General features: G+C 54.4%; 2 protein-coding genes across 6 annotated transcripts in view; one reads left to right on the top strand and one right to left on the bottom strand.

Annotated features, from left to right (window-relative positions):
* Nucleotides 1-273: 273 nt before the first annotated feature.
* Nucleotides 274-15,073, bottom strand: GUCD1 (guanylyl cyclase domain containing 1). 4 transcript variants are annotated; one of them, XM_017498130.2, is made up of 6 exons: nucleotides 14,279-14,640; nucleotides 7,742-7,826; nucleotides 6,749-6,914; nucleotides 5,775-5,866; nucleotides 3,383-3,624; nucleotides 274-2,649 (listed from the first exon to the last, which is right to left on the bottom strand). In XM_017498130.2, exons 1-6 carry the CDS (start codon nucleotides 14,319-14,321, stop codon nucleotides 2,558-2,560), a joined length of 720 nt encoding a protein of 239 aa, XP_017353619.1. In that variant the 5' UTR covers nucleotides 14,322-14,640; the 3' UTR covers nucleotides 274-2,557. The 4 variants fall into 4 exon arrangements, with proteins under 4 accessions (XP_017353619.1, XP_037583634.1, XP_037583635.1 ...); XM_037727706.1 differs by having other exon boundaries at nucleotides 274-2,652; nucleotides 3,363-3,624; nucleotides 14,279-14,514; XM_017498129.2 differs by having other exon boundaries at nucleotides 1,618-2,652; nucleotides 14,279-14,514.
* SNRPD3 (small nuclear ribonucleoprotein D3 polypeptide) overlaps nucleotides 14,999-16,223 on the top strand; it is an 18,358-nt gene continuing 17,133 nt past the window's right edge. The window contains exons 1-2 of one of the 2 annotated variants that reach the window (XM_017498133.2): nucleotides 15,309-15,414; nucleotides 15,627-15,701. The gene's annotated coding sequence lies outside the window, so the exon portion shown is untranslated. Of the gene's footprint in view, nucleotides 15,415-15,626; nucleotides 15,702-16,223 lie in introns of both variants that reach the window. The other variant, XM_017498134.2, reaches the window with a different exon arrangement.

The following is a 16,223-nucleotide window of genomic DNA, read 5'->3' as shown; positions in this document are numbered from 1 at the left end:
CTCATTTTGTTGTGTCTCCTGTAACTGCATTTGTTTCAATTCAGTTGAGCTGAGCCCCAAGGCCCCTCTACCTCCAGCACTGCCTGTCCAGGCTGGGCACAAGCATCCAGGCCTCAACGGGATGGATGTGGCCCTAGAAAACAGGATTCCAGTCCCAGCTAAACTGGGTATGGCAAGACAAGGACCTGGGTTCCCGTGTGCTCATACTGAGAACCTGAGGACAGGAATTCTGCAGATCAATGCAGCGTCACAAAGGCCAGCCAGGGGCTGCCACCATTTTGCAATGAGAATTTATTGAGAATGGCTCATTACAAACAAAATATATATAAAATCTCTGCAATGCAAAAGATCCCTTTCATCCCCCTGTGGCTATAGTGAACAAAGCCCACTGTCCCACGTGGCTTCAGGGGCTGTGCTGGCCCCAGCATGTGGGCAGGCTGGGCAGCTGTGGGTGCCATGTGCTGTGGGCAGAAATCCCTGATGTCCAGGCTCCCTCTCTGGCCCCATTTTCATGACTTATGCAAGAATGCAATACAGTGTGGCTTACATCCTGCCTCTGTGACCCTCCCTAGGCAGATGGGTCTTGACAATGGGCAGCTTTCTCATTCATCTTCCAGGCAGGTCACCTTTAACTTGTGGCATGCCCTGAGAAGCCATCCTCTGGGACCAGAGACTGAGTGTTTCTAAATATCCTGGATGGACCGAGGTGCTGGTACCACTCTCCACGAAGGCCACTGCCCAGTGACAGCTCTAGCAGCACGTGCACTGTGTCTGAATCAAATCTCGCCATCCTGAAAACTTCCTTTCCTCCCACTGGTTTCCTTCATACAGCTAATGTCACAATTTTACCAGAACATCTGAAGATGCCCACACCCCACAGCTGCTATGCATGGGTACTCCTGGGCCACCTGTCATTAAGGCAATGGAGATGAGACCAGTCTGGAGCCAACACCAGTCTCTGAAACCCAGAAGGGCTACCCAGCTAACAGCACCTCCCTCTTGGTCAAGGCTTTGTCTAGGGTTGAGGAGCAATTTGGCTGTGTGGTATGAACACCCTCCTAAACAGAGCCCACCTCTACCCCCAGAGCCACCTGGTGGGGGAGAGTCCAGCTGCCACCATGCCACGCCTTGGGCATTGTAAGACCAGGAGTGCAGGGATGGTGTCACTGTTGCCCCTTTGAGAATGATCCATTTTCTTAGTTTTTTAGGTACAGACTGGGGTTCAAGGCCCAGCTCCACCACTGTCCTGGGCAGACTCCCCAGCCTGGGCCAGCTGCCTTGTCTGTGAGGTGAAGGGGCGAGTACTCAAACCACTGGCCAAGTCCCTTTCTCTGAAAAAGAACCTGAGCTGGCTAACTGCCCTGTGCAGAGGTGTTAGTGGTTCCAAAGTACCTTCACTCTTGCTATTACTGTTTTACTTGAAGGTCATTACCCCTCAAAAATGAAAACTTAAATCTCAAAGAAACAACCCCTGATCCCAACCAAAAAAAAAAAGGAAGGAAAGAGCTCTATGCTATTTGCTGTGTTGTATGATCCTGGGCAGGAACCCCTCTTCTCCATCAAGATAGAAGAGACCCAGTATCCTGTGCAACCTGGTATGAAGACCAGGTTGGGTGGGCAGCTGAAGGCTTCCCCTGCCCGTTGCTTTGGAGCACAGGCCCTAGCAGCCAACCTTAAAGGACCAGGGGCTCCCCATCTCAGAGGGCAGACCCCACTGTCAGGATTTAGGCTGGTGTCGGGAGGCCTCCTGGGTGCGGGGATCCTCTGGGGCAAGGGCTGCTGTTTATTCCCAGAGCACACACTGCTGCCAGCCATCAGGCCTACCAGTGGGATCCAGGCCCAGGTCACATCCCTGAGAGCCCTCCATCTGACAGAGCTGGAGGACCTGGAGGACTGTGGGGGGCTTAAGAGTCCCCAGGGGCCAGAGCTCTGCATGGCAAAGCAGCTGTGAGGTGTGTCTATGCTGGGTGGCAGGGACCAGATGCCCTGAAGCCAGCCACAGAAACTTGGGCCCATGAGTGAGCAGGAGGCGGTGGTGTCATCAACCATGGGGCACGGGGGCATCTGCAGCACTTCCAGGAGAGAGGAGCCTGGAGGGGTCCTCAGTGCTGGGGGCTTGGGGTCAGCTATGCTGTCTTCAGACACTCACATACTGTCCTGACAAGTGGCATCTGTCAAGCGACTTCTCTCTCCAGGCTCAGTCCTGCAGTCTGTGGGGAGACAAAGCCTCTCCCTTGCCTTGGGTCTGGCTCAAAGGCAACAAGGGCACTGTCGGAGCTGGACTTTCTGTGAGTACAGCTGGAGTCAGGCTTGGGGTCTTGGGGGATGCTTCCAGCAGCCAGCAGGTGCTTGGGATGAGTGACATGACAACACAGGGCACTGGCAGACAAAGCAGCTGTGCCAGTCTCCCAGAGTTCCCGGGGCTCTGCCAGATGGGCTGAGGCTGCAGTTCCACATTCCAGCCCCAGCAGCCCCAGGCCTGGGCCAGGGCATCCTGAGTAGGCCCAGCTGGGGTGGGGATGGGGTCTGAGGGCCTGGGCACACCAGGCTCCTGGTGTCAGCTGTCCAAGTAGACAAAGAGGATGTCCTCATCTGTGCCATAGCTGGTTCTGGCCTCCTCAAAGTTACTGATGCTGGTGCTGCACATTCCTGCTGGGGGTGGGGAGGGCAGAACAGGGTCAGTGGGTTGTAGGAGAGGACCTACCCCACCGACAGTGTCCGGGGGAGCTGGGTGAGGTCTGTGTCCCACCTGCTTGGCCACTCCTCTCAGCTCAAGCCCTCCACCCTCAGGAAGTCCTCCTTGCCTATTCTGGTCTTCAAGAGCTTTCTCTGACTCCTCCCCAGTTGAGCAGTTGGAGGTGAGGCCCAGAGAGAGGAAGAAACATGCTCTAGGCCACATAGATGGGTTAAATCTATGTGATCAGGGTGTCTGTGTGAATCCAGTCTATGAGAGTCACGGCAGCCCTTCCCTGTGCCCGGAGGGCAGTAGGCAGGCCAGGATAGGTCTACAGCAAGGGCTGGCTCTGGCCAGGCTTTTCTTTCTGAGGAATGTGCTGGCCATCCTGGGGGTTGGGGGAGGGGTGCAGCCTGTGCAACATGAGAGGGTAAGACAGGGACCTGGGCAATGGCGTGGGGCCAGTGGTGTGGGAGGAAGGGGTGGCCGGGATATAGAGGAGGCTGGCACAGTTTGTGGCAGGTTTGCCTGCATGGCACGAAGGGTGGCCCCAGTGACAAGAGCCCAGGAGGAGCAGGGGCTTTGGGGAAAAGGTGGGGGAAGGAGGCCCTGGCCATGCTAGATTGAATGGGTGGGAATCGTGGGCAATGGGCATACAGAACAGTGAATGTGGACCACTCTGCTTCACCCGGCCCAGCCAGCACTCACGGTCGGCGTAGGCTGGATTGTTGTAGAAGATGCAGCCAGTGGCCCGGTTATAGCCGCGCAGAACGATGAAGTGGCCCTGGTAGTCAGGAGTGCGGCAGAAGCAGCGGTGGCCACTGGGGGCGAAGCAGCAGTACTTCACAGGGCTGGAGCACAGGTCACAGTGCAGCACCCCCGAGTTCACCAGCACGATGGCTACGTGGCCCTGAGCCAGGTGCGCCTGGATGTCCTGCACGCTCACTGTGCTGTGGGCAGGAGGGGGGTCAGCTGGTGCTGCTAGGCTCCCATTCCCCATCCCTCAACTGGATCCCTGCTTGTGCCTGTTTCTCTGTTACAAAGCTTGGGGATCAGCTCCTCTTCCCTTTGCCCTGAATTCCCTGCTCTGTCACTGTGGCCAAGGCTCAGCCTAGAGCCGAGCAGGGGAATGGTTGGGGGTGTGTGTGTCTGAGTGTGCACAAAGATGAGCTGGCCCTGTTGGGCCCTTCATGGGGACAGTAGGTCAGCTCCAGGTGGGCCCAGTCAAGGGCCACTTAAAGCAGTACACAGAAACCACCTCCTGCTGTGCCCTAGCCTGGTTAGTGAATTCTTTTTGCCCGGCCCTGTCTTTCCTCAATCGTGGGTGGTTTACACTGAAAACTGCCAGTCCAATCTAATCTCCCAAATCTAAGCCAAGCATGGCTTAGACACTTTCAAAACCAAATGCTTATCTGAAAGAGCTATTTCACTTTTTTCCTAAGGCTCCTTGTGGCAGAAGGGGCTGCCCAGGAAGGGCTGGGCCACAGTGCTTCCAGTGGAAACTCCAGTTCAGCAGTGATGTCTGCCTGGAGCCTCCCTTACTGGCAGAAGGTGCTGCCCCACCCTGTGCCTTCCAGCAGGCAGCAAATCGAAATTAAAACCCAGAAGGGGGCTGGGCACTGGAGGCCAAAGCAGGAGGATTGCTTGAACCCAGGAGTTAAGAGACCAGCCTGAGCAACATAGCAGTACCCTGTCTCTACAAAAACATTTAAAAATTTACCAGGCGTGGGGCGTGGTGGCACGAGATTGTGGTTCCAGCTACTCAGGAGACCGAGGCAGAAAGATCACTTGAGCCTGGGGCTGTAGCAGTGAGCTATATTGTACCACTGCACTCCAGCCCGCATGACAGAGTAAGACCCTATCTCAAGAAGAAAAAAAAAAAGGAAAAAGAAAACACCCAGAGGTGCAGAGGGCAGATGGGGTTGTGGGCAGGGGAGGCTTTAGGCCAGGGGCTCCCGCATCTTTGCGGGTGGGGGCTGTTCACCCACTTGGGGCCCTTCCTACGAGTGGCAGCATCAGTACCACGTGGCCTGGCCCAGCTTCAACCACAGCTGAGCCACGTGGCAGTTTGGATTGCTGCCTTGGCCACGGAAACATGCCATTTTTCCATTTGGTCTTCGAAACAAAATAGCTGGCTAAGTTCCCAGTGGCAGTGTACAAGAGTGGGATTTCAGCTACAGGGAAAAAGCAGGGGCTGGGCTGGAAGGAAAAGCTACAGGCTTCAAGGAATAACAAGCATGGGTTCAGATCATGGCATGGCCAAAATGCTGGGGGTGACCTTGGGTGGCTCTCCCATCCTCAGTTTCTCGCCTGAGAAACAGAGACTGCAACAGCTGAGGGCCATTAAACAAACATTTGCTCCCTTTCCTTCCAACGTGCCCATGTGGTCAAGGGTGAATGAAGATTCCACCCCCACCATTTTCTAAATCACCTATCATGTGATTATACTATGTCAGTAATGAAAATATAAATCCACAAAGAAAGGGGAAATCTGAAAAGAGTGGTATCCAGGGGAGCCTGCCCAGGACCTAAAGGCAGCAGGCCTGAGCCCCACTCCCACAAAGCCCAGAAAAGAATGCCATTCACATCTGGGCAAACTGCAGCCAGGGTCTTCCTAAATCCAGCCCCAATGCACACAGATGAGAAGGGAGACCCTTTGTAAGGTCAAGGCAGCTTGCAGGCAGATCTGGAGGCCAGGCCTTCCTAGGTAGCCTACATACTGGGTGGTCCTCCCTGCTCCCCATCCCTTGTCAGTCACTGCACCAGGACACTCCCCATCACCCTTTCATTAGGGCTCTTGTGTTCTGTCCCATGCTGTCTTTCTGCAAGCAGCCCAAGGGCTGGCTGCAGTCTCTCTCACTCACCTGTCCCTCCGGCACCTGCTCAGGATCTACCCCTGGCCAGAGCCTGAGTCATGTAGCTCCACTGATCTCCATAAAACAAGGCTCAAGGGGGCAAGCTAGAGACCACAGTCAGTTCTGCCTGGCTCCAGAGTCCCAGCCTTTCCTGAATGCCATCCCGAGGCCTCCCCACTGCAGATCTGTGGATGAGCAGGTGTGGGAGGAAGGACAAGTAGGAAGGTGGGGTGGGGGGGGCTCACCATTTCTCCACCAGCACCTTGCAGGCCTTGGCTTGTGCAAACAGCTGATTTACCCGGGTCTCCTCTGTGTCAAAGTGCTTCCTGTAGAAGGACTAAACAGAGAAGAGGGGGCTGGAGTGGCCACCACTCAGGCTGCATTCACTCCATTTGGGTGAAGAACTGAAAAGCATGTTATGGAGACAGAGACGACAGAGGGCAGAGGAGCCACACCTGCCCGGGCAGATGGTATGTGCAGTCCGCCTGTCTGTCCTAAGCAGGAGCAGGGATGTAGGACAGAGGCATGAAGGGGATGCTTAAGAGGGGGTGGGCAGCTGGGCTCAGGTCGACCCCCGGGGAGGATCGGTCACCCTTGGGCTTGTACACTCTGGCAGGCCTGAGCAGGAGCCTGCAGCGACTAAGCAAGGGGGATGAGGCTGAGCCACTTGGGGCAGCTCCGCTACAGCTTGGCTTAGCTAAGTGCTGTCCACGGAACACTCTGCTGGTGTGGCTATGTTGGCATTATTTTTCAAAAGGCAAAAAAAAAAAAAAAAAAAGAAAAGATGGTATTTTGGTTTTCTTCTGGACTACTAATTACCCAGCTGAAAAACTGACTCTCCTGGTGAAAAAAAAAAAAAAAAAGTGCAAATGATGGCTGGATGAGGTCAGTGACATTCTCAGAGGTCCTGGACCTGCCTTGTGCTGAGGATATTAGGAAGTGGCCTCTGCACATTCTGAGGGCTGTAGAAGGCAGGCAGACAGGAGCCAGGACTTAATACTCAGATCCTCTGGGCAAGCCAGACTGCAAGGTCACCTGCTCTGACTGGCTCCCAAATCCTGCCTCTAGCCTCTTTGCTGCTGGCTCCCTGGTCTCTGCATACCTGGGTATCTACCTGGGGGTATAGGCCTTGACTGCTCCCTCTTCCAACTACTGGAACCTGGTGGCCTTATACCTTTGTGTGGCCTCACACGGGAAGGCCCAGTGGCTGGCCACTCACCTGGTTCTTGTAGCCCTTGTCGACGCCCAGGGTCTGGGTACAGAAGCGGTGCCTCACACCAAAGTGGTGCATCAGGTAGGCCAGGTCGATGGTCCAGATGCTTCTGGTCAGCTGCAGCTCCTGCAGGGCTCTCTCAAACTCGCTGTCGTCCAGCTGGCCCAGGTACCTGTGGGCAGATGCGCTGGGGAGCTCAGCTGGCTCTCAAGGGTTAAATGGTCTGGGTCACCGTTCACCCACTGCCCAAGAGCCCCTGTCACAGGTCCCATTCCCCAGAAATCTCCCTCCTTCATCATGAGACCCTAGATCCTGCCCACATACTGCCCAGGCTGCCTAGGCACCATCCTGGCTCCGGAGTGGAGGGCCTGAACTCTGCTTCCCACATCTCTTGTGTCTTGTGACCTTGAGCGAGTCGCCATCTTCTCTGGCCTCTTTAGCTTCATCTCTAAGATGAGGTCCTTGGATCACATCAGTGGTTTTCAAAATTTTAGGCACAGAACCCTTTTGTTGAATTTTATCTTGCTGGGAATTCCAGGAGGTAAAACAGATGAAGGTGCAGCTGCCCTGGGGTTCCAGGAAGCCAGATGAAAACTCTTGTACAAGGTAACTGCTGCAGTCCCCCTTGGCTCTCTGTCCAGGTTTCTGTGATAGTCACACAGCCTTAGCGCAACGGTCAGCACCCGTCTCCCAGAAGCCAGAGACAGGGGGGTGGAGGGCCTCCTGTCACAGTCATGGGGCTGCCTTGTGGGCCAGGCCTGGGCACCTGGGACTTCCAGGCCACCCTGAATCCCCAGGCATTACCAGCATGGAGACCAGGAAGGCCTGGTCCACGCCTTGCTCGCTTTTGCAGGTAGGACTAGGCCCAGGTAGAAGCTTGGCCTCCTGTAAGCCCTAACCAAAGACAACTACATGGACAATGGATCCCATCCCAGTCTCAAGCCAGAGCAGGAGATGTAGATGGGGGGCACCTGGGCCCCCAGTCCTGGCCCCACTCACCGCAGCACCATCCTGGAGCAGGCCAGGCCACAGTCCCAGTGGTAGAGCTGCTGGATGATGGGCACAGGCAGCTGCACAAAGTCCCCTGTGCAGAAACAGAGGGAGGTCATAGACCTTCAACGCAGAGCCCACCACAGCCACCCTCACGGGCGCCAGTGTCACTGCCTCCTGCCTAGACCCTGCAGAGGCTGCTCAGGGACCTTTCCGTAATCCTTCAGCACCCCCCTCAAATCCAGGCTGCTATCATAGCAGTGATTGCCCCAAAACACCGGCCAAAGCAGGTCAGCCCTACTGAATTGAAAATCCTCCAGTGCACCAAGGGGCCCACATTTCTTAAGATCACCTTCATGGCTGCTGCCCTGGCATTCTCTGCCTCCTTGTCTCCACTTGTCATGATCCCTCACAACCCCGGGGGCCTTTGCACATCTGGTCCCTTTGGACATACCTGGCTTCCCAGGTGTCTGAGCTATCTCCTGCCCTTGGATGTCGCTTCTCCAGTGTTGCCCCTCTTGGGCCTAGTGACCCACATGTGCACTCACTGCCCGCCATGCCTACTCTTCAAAGCCCTTCTTTTGGTGGGAGCTCTGAGGAGGAGGGACAACGTCTTGCTCTGTTGCCCAGGCTGGAGTGCAGTGGTACAATCTTGGCTCACTGCAACCTCTGCCTCCTGGGTTCAAGCGATTCTCCTTGCCTTAGCCTCCTGAGTAGCTGGGACTACAGGTGCGTGCCACCATGCCCGGCTAATTATTGTATTTTTAGTGGAGACGGGGTTTCACCATGTGGGCCATGGCTGGCTCGAACTCCTGATGTCAGGTGATCCACCTGCCTCAGCCTCCCACAGTGCTGGGATTACAGGCGTGAGCCACCCCACCCGGTCAACAGGGGCTGTTTTGCTTCCTGCTTTCATTCCAAGGCTGGCATATGGGAGGCACTCAGCAGATACATGTATCTGAGTTCATGAGGCCCCTGAAGGTTTGCTTGACTACAAAGACTCCAGGACCACCAGGGTGTGAGACCGTAGCCAGGAGAAGGGAGCTGTCACGTGAGATATATAGCATAAGAAATATTCCTGCAAGCTCCATCCCCCACCAACCCTGGGCAACCTCTTCGTCTGTCTTTGCCAGGCTGTGAGGTGGAGCAGAAAGGGCCTGACCTAGCGTTTCAGTCTCAACTGTGCCACTGGGTGGGTGGGGGCTAAAGAGCTGACTTCCTCTTGCTGGAATGAGTCTGGCCATCCCCAAAGGGGGGACTTTGGTCTGATTCAGTAATTCAGTTGACAAATATTTCCCAAAAGCCTGGTGTATGTACTGCAGACACAGCAGTGACACAAAGTCACTATCCTGATGGACAGCAAAAACAAGCAAACGCAAGAGAAAAACAGAGACCTAGGCTGGGGGAAATGGTGGGGTTATGCCTTAGAGGGGATAGGGGAACAGCATGTGCTAAGGCCCTGAGGTGGGGGCAGATAGGCATGTGGCATGCAGGACCCTCCTCCACAGCCATCTCATGAATCTGGACAAAGTTCAGAGTCTAAAAAGGAAGGGAATTCTCTCTGCTGGTCACCACCCATTACTCTCTCATGATACTCACTCAGCACGTGAAAACCCAGCCCCCACTGTTTCCTCATCTGGCAGGCCTCTCCCAGACCGTGTGACCAGCTCTGTGCAGAGCCACCCTAGGAGCCCTCCTGCTGTGCCAGCTCAATTTCCCCTCTGTCCCTGCGTGCACCATCTAAAACGGTCACTCACTAGTCCTGGGATCTGTCCTGGCCTTTCCAACCTATCCAGCTTTGTCTGAATCCCAAGTTCCTCCCTTCCCACATCTGACCTTCCCCAGCCTTCAAGGCCTGGCTCAGAGGCCACCGTTTCCAGGGCCTTCCCTGATCACAGGCTGGCTACACCCTTTCACTCATCTGTACTCCTCCAGGCTTGAGTTCAGGCTTTGCCTCCTAGAATGTGGCCCTTGCATGGAGCTTGTCTGTGCCCTCCTGGGTTGTGACCTATCACTGCTCCTGGCCTCTTTCTCCTCCACGTGCAGCAGGGCCCATGGAAGGCACAATAGCATGGGCAATGCAGAACACCTGCTAGCTGGGTCGCCTGGCCTCTCTGTGCCTACTTCTTCCCCTATGAAATGGACACCAGACGCCAGCCTGCAGCGTGATGTGGGTACTAAGGACAAGAACGTCTGTAAAGCCCTTTGCAGGTGCTAATGTGAACCCTGCCCCGAGCTGGGGCCTGGTATGCTACGCCCAGGCTGGGCTGAGGCCTCATTACCTTCCTTTCTCTTACCCCAGATGCCTCCAAGACACCCAGGCTGTTCATTCAAGGCCCTCACATGTTCCCCTCCTATCACTGCCATGGATTCAGTGGCACGCACTCCTGCCTGTCCCTGCTCCAGATTCCACTCCCAGCACCTTTCCCGCCTTTACATACAGCAGCCACATGGATTCCCATTCAGTTTCCGCTGCTCTTGGAATAAAGTTCTCACCCCTTACTGTGGCCTTCCCTAACCTGGGGCACTAGCCTCATCTCAGCAGCCCTCACCTGTGGTCTAGTTAACCTGTTAACTCATCAAGGCTTCATTCTACCCCAAAGCGTTTGCATGTGTGGCTCCCTCTGTTGGAACTCTCTCCTGGCTGCTGTTCTCAAGGCTGTGTCCCTTCTAGTCATTCAGGTCCCAGCTCAAAATCTCTTCTTAAGAGGTTTTTCTGACCAAGACTTTGCGAAACAAGGGGACTTTCCTTCAGCATACTATTTGTTTCCTTCACAGTGCTTGGCAAAAGTAACAACAGCATCAAGCCACTGTCTCTAGACTGCAAGCTTCCTGAGGGCACGAACTATAGTATCCCCTCCAAAATTCATGTTGAAACTTAATCTCCATTGTAGTGGTATGAAGACACAGGTGTGGAAGATATCCACAACCAAAAACAAATAAATAAGAGGTGTGGCCTTTTGGGAAGTTATGAGGACTCTGCCCTCATCAATGAATCAGTGTCTTATAAAAGGGGTGGAGGAAATTAGCATAGGCTATTTTTTTTTTTTTTTTTGCCCTTCTGTTCTTCTGTTATGTAAAGGCACAGTGTTCATCCCCTTTCTGTCCCTTCTACCACGTGAGGACATCTAGGTGGCACCACCTACAAGGAATGGGCCTTTACTAGACACAGAACCTGCCAGCGCCTTAATCTTGGACCTCAGAGTCTGCAGAACTGTGAAGAATTATTTCTAGAGCTGGACACAATGGCACACACCTGTAATCCCAACTACTCACAGGCTGAAGCAAGAGGAGTCCTGGAGTTTGGGACCAGTTTGAGCAAAACAGTGAGACCACCATCTCCAAAAATTAAATTTATATTGTTTATAAATTACCCAGTCCAGGGTATTTTGTTATAGAAGCACAAATGAACTAAGACAGCAGGAAACCTGCTAATCTTGTTCACTGTTATTCTCAGTCACTGGTGTTGGATGTTTAATAGTAACTCAATAAATATTTGCTGGAAGAAATAAACTTTTTTAGGCAGGGCGCAGTGGCTCACGTCTGTAATCCCAGCACTTTGGGAGGCCAAGGCAGGCAGATGACTTGAGGTCAGGAGTTTGAGACTAGCCTGGCCAACATGGTGAAACCCTATTTCTACGAAAAATACAAAACTTAGCGGGGTGTGGTGGCCAGTGCCTGTTATCCCAGCTACTTGAGAGGCTGAAGCAGGAGAATGGCTTGAACCCGGGAGGCAGAGGTTGCAATGAACCAAGATTGTGCCACTGCACTCCGGCCTGGTAGACAGAGCGAGACTCCGTTTCAAAAAAAAGAAATGAACTTTTTTTTTTCTTTTAAAACAGAGTTTCACTCTGTTGCCCAGGCTGGAATGCAGTAGTGTGGCCAGAGCTCACTGCTGCCCTGAACTCCCAGCCTCAAGGGATTCTCTTACCTCAGCCTCCCGAGTAGCTGGAATTATGGGCACACACACTACCACACTCAGCTAATTAAAAAAAAATTTTTATAGAGATGGGGTCCCATTATGCTGCCCCCCAGGTTGGTCTCAAACTCCCGGGCTCATGCAGTCTTCCTCTTGGCCTCCCAAAGTGCTGGGATTACAGGGGTGAGCTACCGTGCCAGGCCAGAAGAAATGAACTTACCAAGCACTCACTGCATGCTAGGCTCTGGGGACACAAAGGTGACTAAAGACCTACCCAAGCCCTGGCCCCTGGGGACTCATATTCTGAAATAATTGCCCTCAAAGAGTTGAGCAATGGGAGAGCTCTACACAGGATGTTGTGCTGTCACGGTGAGTGCCTGCCTGTTCAAGAACCCCTCACAGCAGCCACACACTGCCTTTTTGTTTTTCTCTACTCACACTGTTTCCTCCCCAGCTTTTGCTCTCACACATCCCTTAATCTAAGGGTGTCCAATCTTTAGGCTTCCCTGGGCCACACCGGAAGAATTGTCTTGGGCCACACATAAACTACGCTAACACTAATGATAGCTGATGAGCTTTAACAAAATTGCAGAAAAAAAATCTCGTAATGTTTTAATAAAGTACGAATTTGTGGCCTGGTGCGGTGGCTCACACCTGTAATCCCAGCAATTTGGGAGGCCAAGACGGGTGGATCACAAGGTCAGGCGATCAAGATCATCCTGGCTAACACAGTGAAACCCCATCTCTACTAAAAATACAAAAAATTAGCCGGGTTTGGTGGCGTGTGCCTGTAGTTTCAGTTACTCGGGAGGCTGAGACAGGAAACTCACTTGAACCTGGGAGGCAGAGGCTGCAGTGAGCCGAGATTGCGCCACTGCACTACAAACTGGGTGGCAGAACGAGACTCCATTCTCAAAAAAAAAAAAGAAAAGAAAAAGTTAGTTTATGAATTTGTGTTGGGCCACATTCAAAGCTGTCCTGGGTCACAAGCTGTGGGCTGGACAAGCTTGCCTTACTCTGAAATGTTCATGTTGTCTCCATCCCTCTCACTCTCAGGACCCCTCAATGCGGAGTCCTTAAAGAGGCATCTGCTTTCCCCTATTGAACGATATGAGAACTCTTCAGTGGCAGATGGGGATGAGGTTGCATTTGCCTCTTCCCAGCCCTCGGCCCAGGGCAGGCACTCAGATGTACTTGGGGAATGGAAGGCATTTTCCAAAAAGACCTCATACCTTGAGATGCCCAGGCTGACTTGTCACTTCAATGCTCCACACCCCAGGCTTCCAGACTACAGCCCTCTATGTGAGGGTCCCTTCTTACTCTGTGGCTTGGGCTGTGACACTGACTAGCTGGGCTATCTTCTGCGAGGCTGTGACTCTGCCCATGCCTTCCCGTGTCCAGCTGTAAAATATGGCATAGGACAGCAACTCTCTAGGGCCCTGAGAAACTCAGCTGCCCCTCCTCCTCTTGCCCCGCCCTAGAACTCCTTGATCCTGAGGCCCAGCAGCCCCCACATGGCCATCTCCAGTCTTGGCAAAGGCGGATCAGACCTAGAGATGCTCATGTTGGGGGTGATAAGGTTAGGCGAGGCCTTGGCATGTGTCCCCGTAACAGCTTTAGCCCACAGCCATATGTTGATGCCTGGAGCCAAGGGGCTGCCTGGAAGGCCCTGCCCTGACTTCAGTTAGCGGTTGTCACTTAGGAAGACACGCAGTGCACTAGCCTTGAATACTTAACCCATCTCAGACTCAGTCTGCTCAGCTGCAAAAGTGCACATCATAGTGGGCACCTACTTCAATGAGTCGTTATGAGGCACTGCATGTAAACAACTGCGCACGGCGCCTGCCTGCCTCATAGAAAGCTCCCTGCGAATGTGAGCCATTCCTCCTCTGAAGCTCAGGAAAGACAAGTACCTTGTCTAAGATCACAGGGTTAGATAACTGCAGAAGGAGGGATGTAAATCCCCCTACTCTACACAGCAAACACAAAAGAGAACTCCCTGGGAGTGAAACCCGAGGGTCAGGGTTCCACATGCTGTTGACCTCTTCCACAGTTGGCACTTCACCTGAGTTTACTAGCTAGCAACTCCGTTTCTCATCAGCCCTGCCCTTAAACAGGACAGGAGTCACGTCTTCCCCCTCCCCTACTTCTTGGGCAAGCAAACTAACCGCCAAGGCATTGAATACCAGCCTGGGTCTCCGCCCCAAAGGGGCTCAGGCTACCGCGTGGCAGAGGGAACCAGAGGGCGAAGAACAGGAGCAAGACAAAACGCGGAGTTCGGGAGGCCAGGACACCGGCCCTTCCATGGCTCGGTGCTCTCGGCCAGTTCCCGGCCCTTCTCAGCCTCAGTCTTCCACGGTTCCCCAAGACACGGGAGTTCCCAAGGCGGCTCCAGCAGGACTTTTCGCTTCTGGGGAAGGTGGCGCCCCTGCTACCCGGACCCTCCCACCATGCTGACAAGGGTCGCAATCCTGCGAGTGTCAGGAAACCCCCACTGACTGGTGCGAGGAGGGTGTGGGGGCGAGGCGGGAGTCGGCCCAAGGTCGCGCGGCTGGACCCTGGCCCGCTTTAGGGCGGGGTCCCCCTCGTTCCTAGGGTGAGGACTGGGCCCACAGAGAGGCACTGACCGGGCTCGAGCGGCGGCCCCGCTGCCTCCGCCTCCGTCCTCATGACCCGGGCGGCGCGGGGCGCCCATGGCCCCGGCCCAGAGTGGGCTACAGCTTCCGCTTCGGCTAGGACGGGAGGGCGGTCGGTGCGTATCGAGTTCCTCCGCCGCCACCGCCGCCGCTGCGTTGGGGAGAACTGGAGGCGGCGGCTCGGCCGCCTCAGGGCCCGCCCCGGCCGTTCCAGGTCTCGAATCTGGAGGCCTCGCCTCTTCTATAAGCCCCGCCCCAAACTTTGATTCTAGACGCCCCCAGCCTCCCAATTTAAGCCCGCCCCGGCTATTTGCCGCCTCTGCGTCGGGTGGCCCCGCCCCGTCGCCCAATCCTGCGTAGACGCGCTGCCCACCAGGACACGGGCCCCGGAAGCCCCGCCCCTTCCCTTGAGCCCCGCCCCGAATTTCGTGCGCTTAATGTACAGATGCTGCCCAGAGGCTCGTCCCTTCAGCAAGCTCCGCCTCTCCCGTGTCCCGCTCCTTTGCAGCCTTAGGTGTAAGCACCGGTCCCGCCCAATGAATGCATTGCCGAAGCGCCAAACAACTCTCTTCCAACTGCCTTTACGGATGATGCTGAGCCGGCCGCTGCCCTACTCTATACCTAATTTTATCCGTACGAGATACCTCGCCTCGCTCAGGGCGCGCCTTACCTGGCGGTGCCGGGATCAAAAAATTAAATTGTGAGGGGGAAGTCCTGGCCCTTGGCCCAACCTCCTGCTGCTCCGGGTCTGAGGGCCCAGGCCCCGGGTCTCCGCCATGCCGTCCAGCCTGTCCTTGGTGTGGGGTACTTGGAAGTGCGAGTACCCTCTCCTGCTCCTTGCCGGCCCAAGGGTCGTTGTTTCCGGCGGCCCCCGGGCTCAGTTATCAGCCGTCTCTTCCGGTGCCGGAACTATCGTAGCGGTGCCCTAGTTTCCCAGCCGGCGGGCGCAGTGAAGAGGAAGCGGAGACGAGACCGCGCTCACCAGTGGGGAAAGGAAGGAGGTGGGCCCTGCGCGCAGCATTTTGGGAACGAGTGGAATTCTGGGAGCTAGGCCCGCCATTCACTGAACTCACGCCTTCGCCGTAGACGCTTTTGCTGCCGCACCGAAGAGAAGGAGGCCGGAGCCGGTGAGGCTGGGGACGGTCAAGGGGAGGTCGAGGTTCCTGTGAGGGGCCAGGGGCTGGAGAAAGACTCGCTGCATGGAACTTTCCGGGGCTCGGGGAGGGAAGAAAGCGGGAAGCTTGGGCCACGCAGACATCAGCGAGCGTCGCTTCACTAGCGCCTAGAAGTAAGTTCATTAGCTTCAACGTGCATGCTTTCACTTTTTGTATCTCTCCAGGTCAGTGTTTTTCAAAGCTTCCAGGCAGTAATCTTGAAGTCATTTCTGGTTGAGTATTTCCTTTCCCCAAATCCTATGAGTGCTTTTTTTTTTCTTCTTTTTTCTGTTTTTTTGGAGTAGAGATGGGGTTTCACCATGTTGCCCTTACTGGTCTTGAACTCCTGGGCTCAAGGGATCTACCGGCCTCGGCCTTCCAATGTGCTAGGATTACAGGTGTGAGCCACCGCCCCCGGCCGGTCATTCTTTTAAAAGTTACTTGCATCTCTGCCTTCAGGTAGTGGTCCCCTCATGGTTTCCACACTGTTGGAGAAGTTTTAACAAGTTTCTCTGCTTCTAAGCCTTACATTCTATCCATTTTGTAAATAAATGCTGCCTTTACATTGCGTCATTCTTTACCTATAATCTTGCAGTGGTTCCCCACTATCTTCAGCATAAAATCTAGACTCCTAAAGCTGAAAGCAAGGGATCCTCACCAAAGGAACCTGCCTCTTCAACCTTATGTTCTCCTCTCTTAAGTGTACTTCCGTTCCAACTTTGAGTCGTTGCTTATCTCAATAAAAAGTTCACTGCTTGATTCTTTTTTTTTTTTTTTTTTTT

The sequence above is a fragment of the Cebus imitator genome, unplaced genomic scaffold (genome assembly GCF_001604975.1).
Source record: "Cebus imitator isolate Cc_AM_T3 unplaced genomic scaffold, Cebus_imitator-1.0 Scaffold237, whole genome shotgun sequence".
Taxonomy (NCBI): domain Eukaryota; kingdom Metazoa; phylum Chordata; class Mammalia; order Primates; family Cebidae; genus Cebus; species Cebus imitator.
Note: the sequence above shows the minus strand (reverse complement) of the source record. Positions and strands in the feature narration are given on the sequence as shown.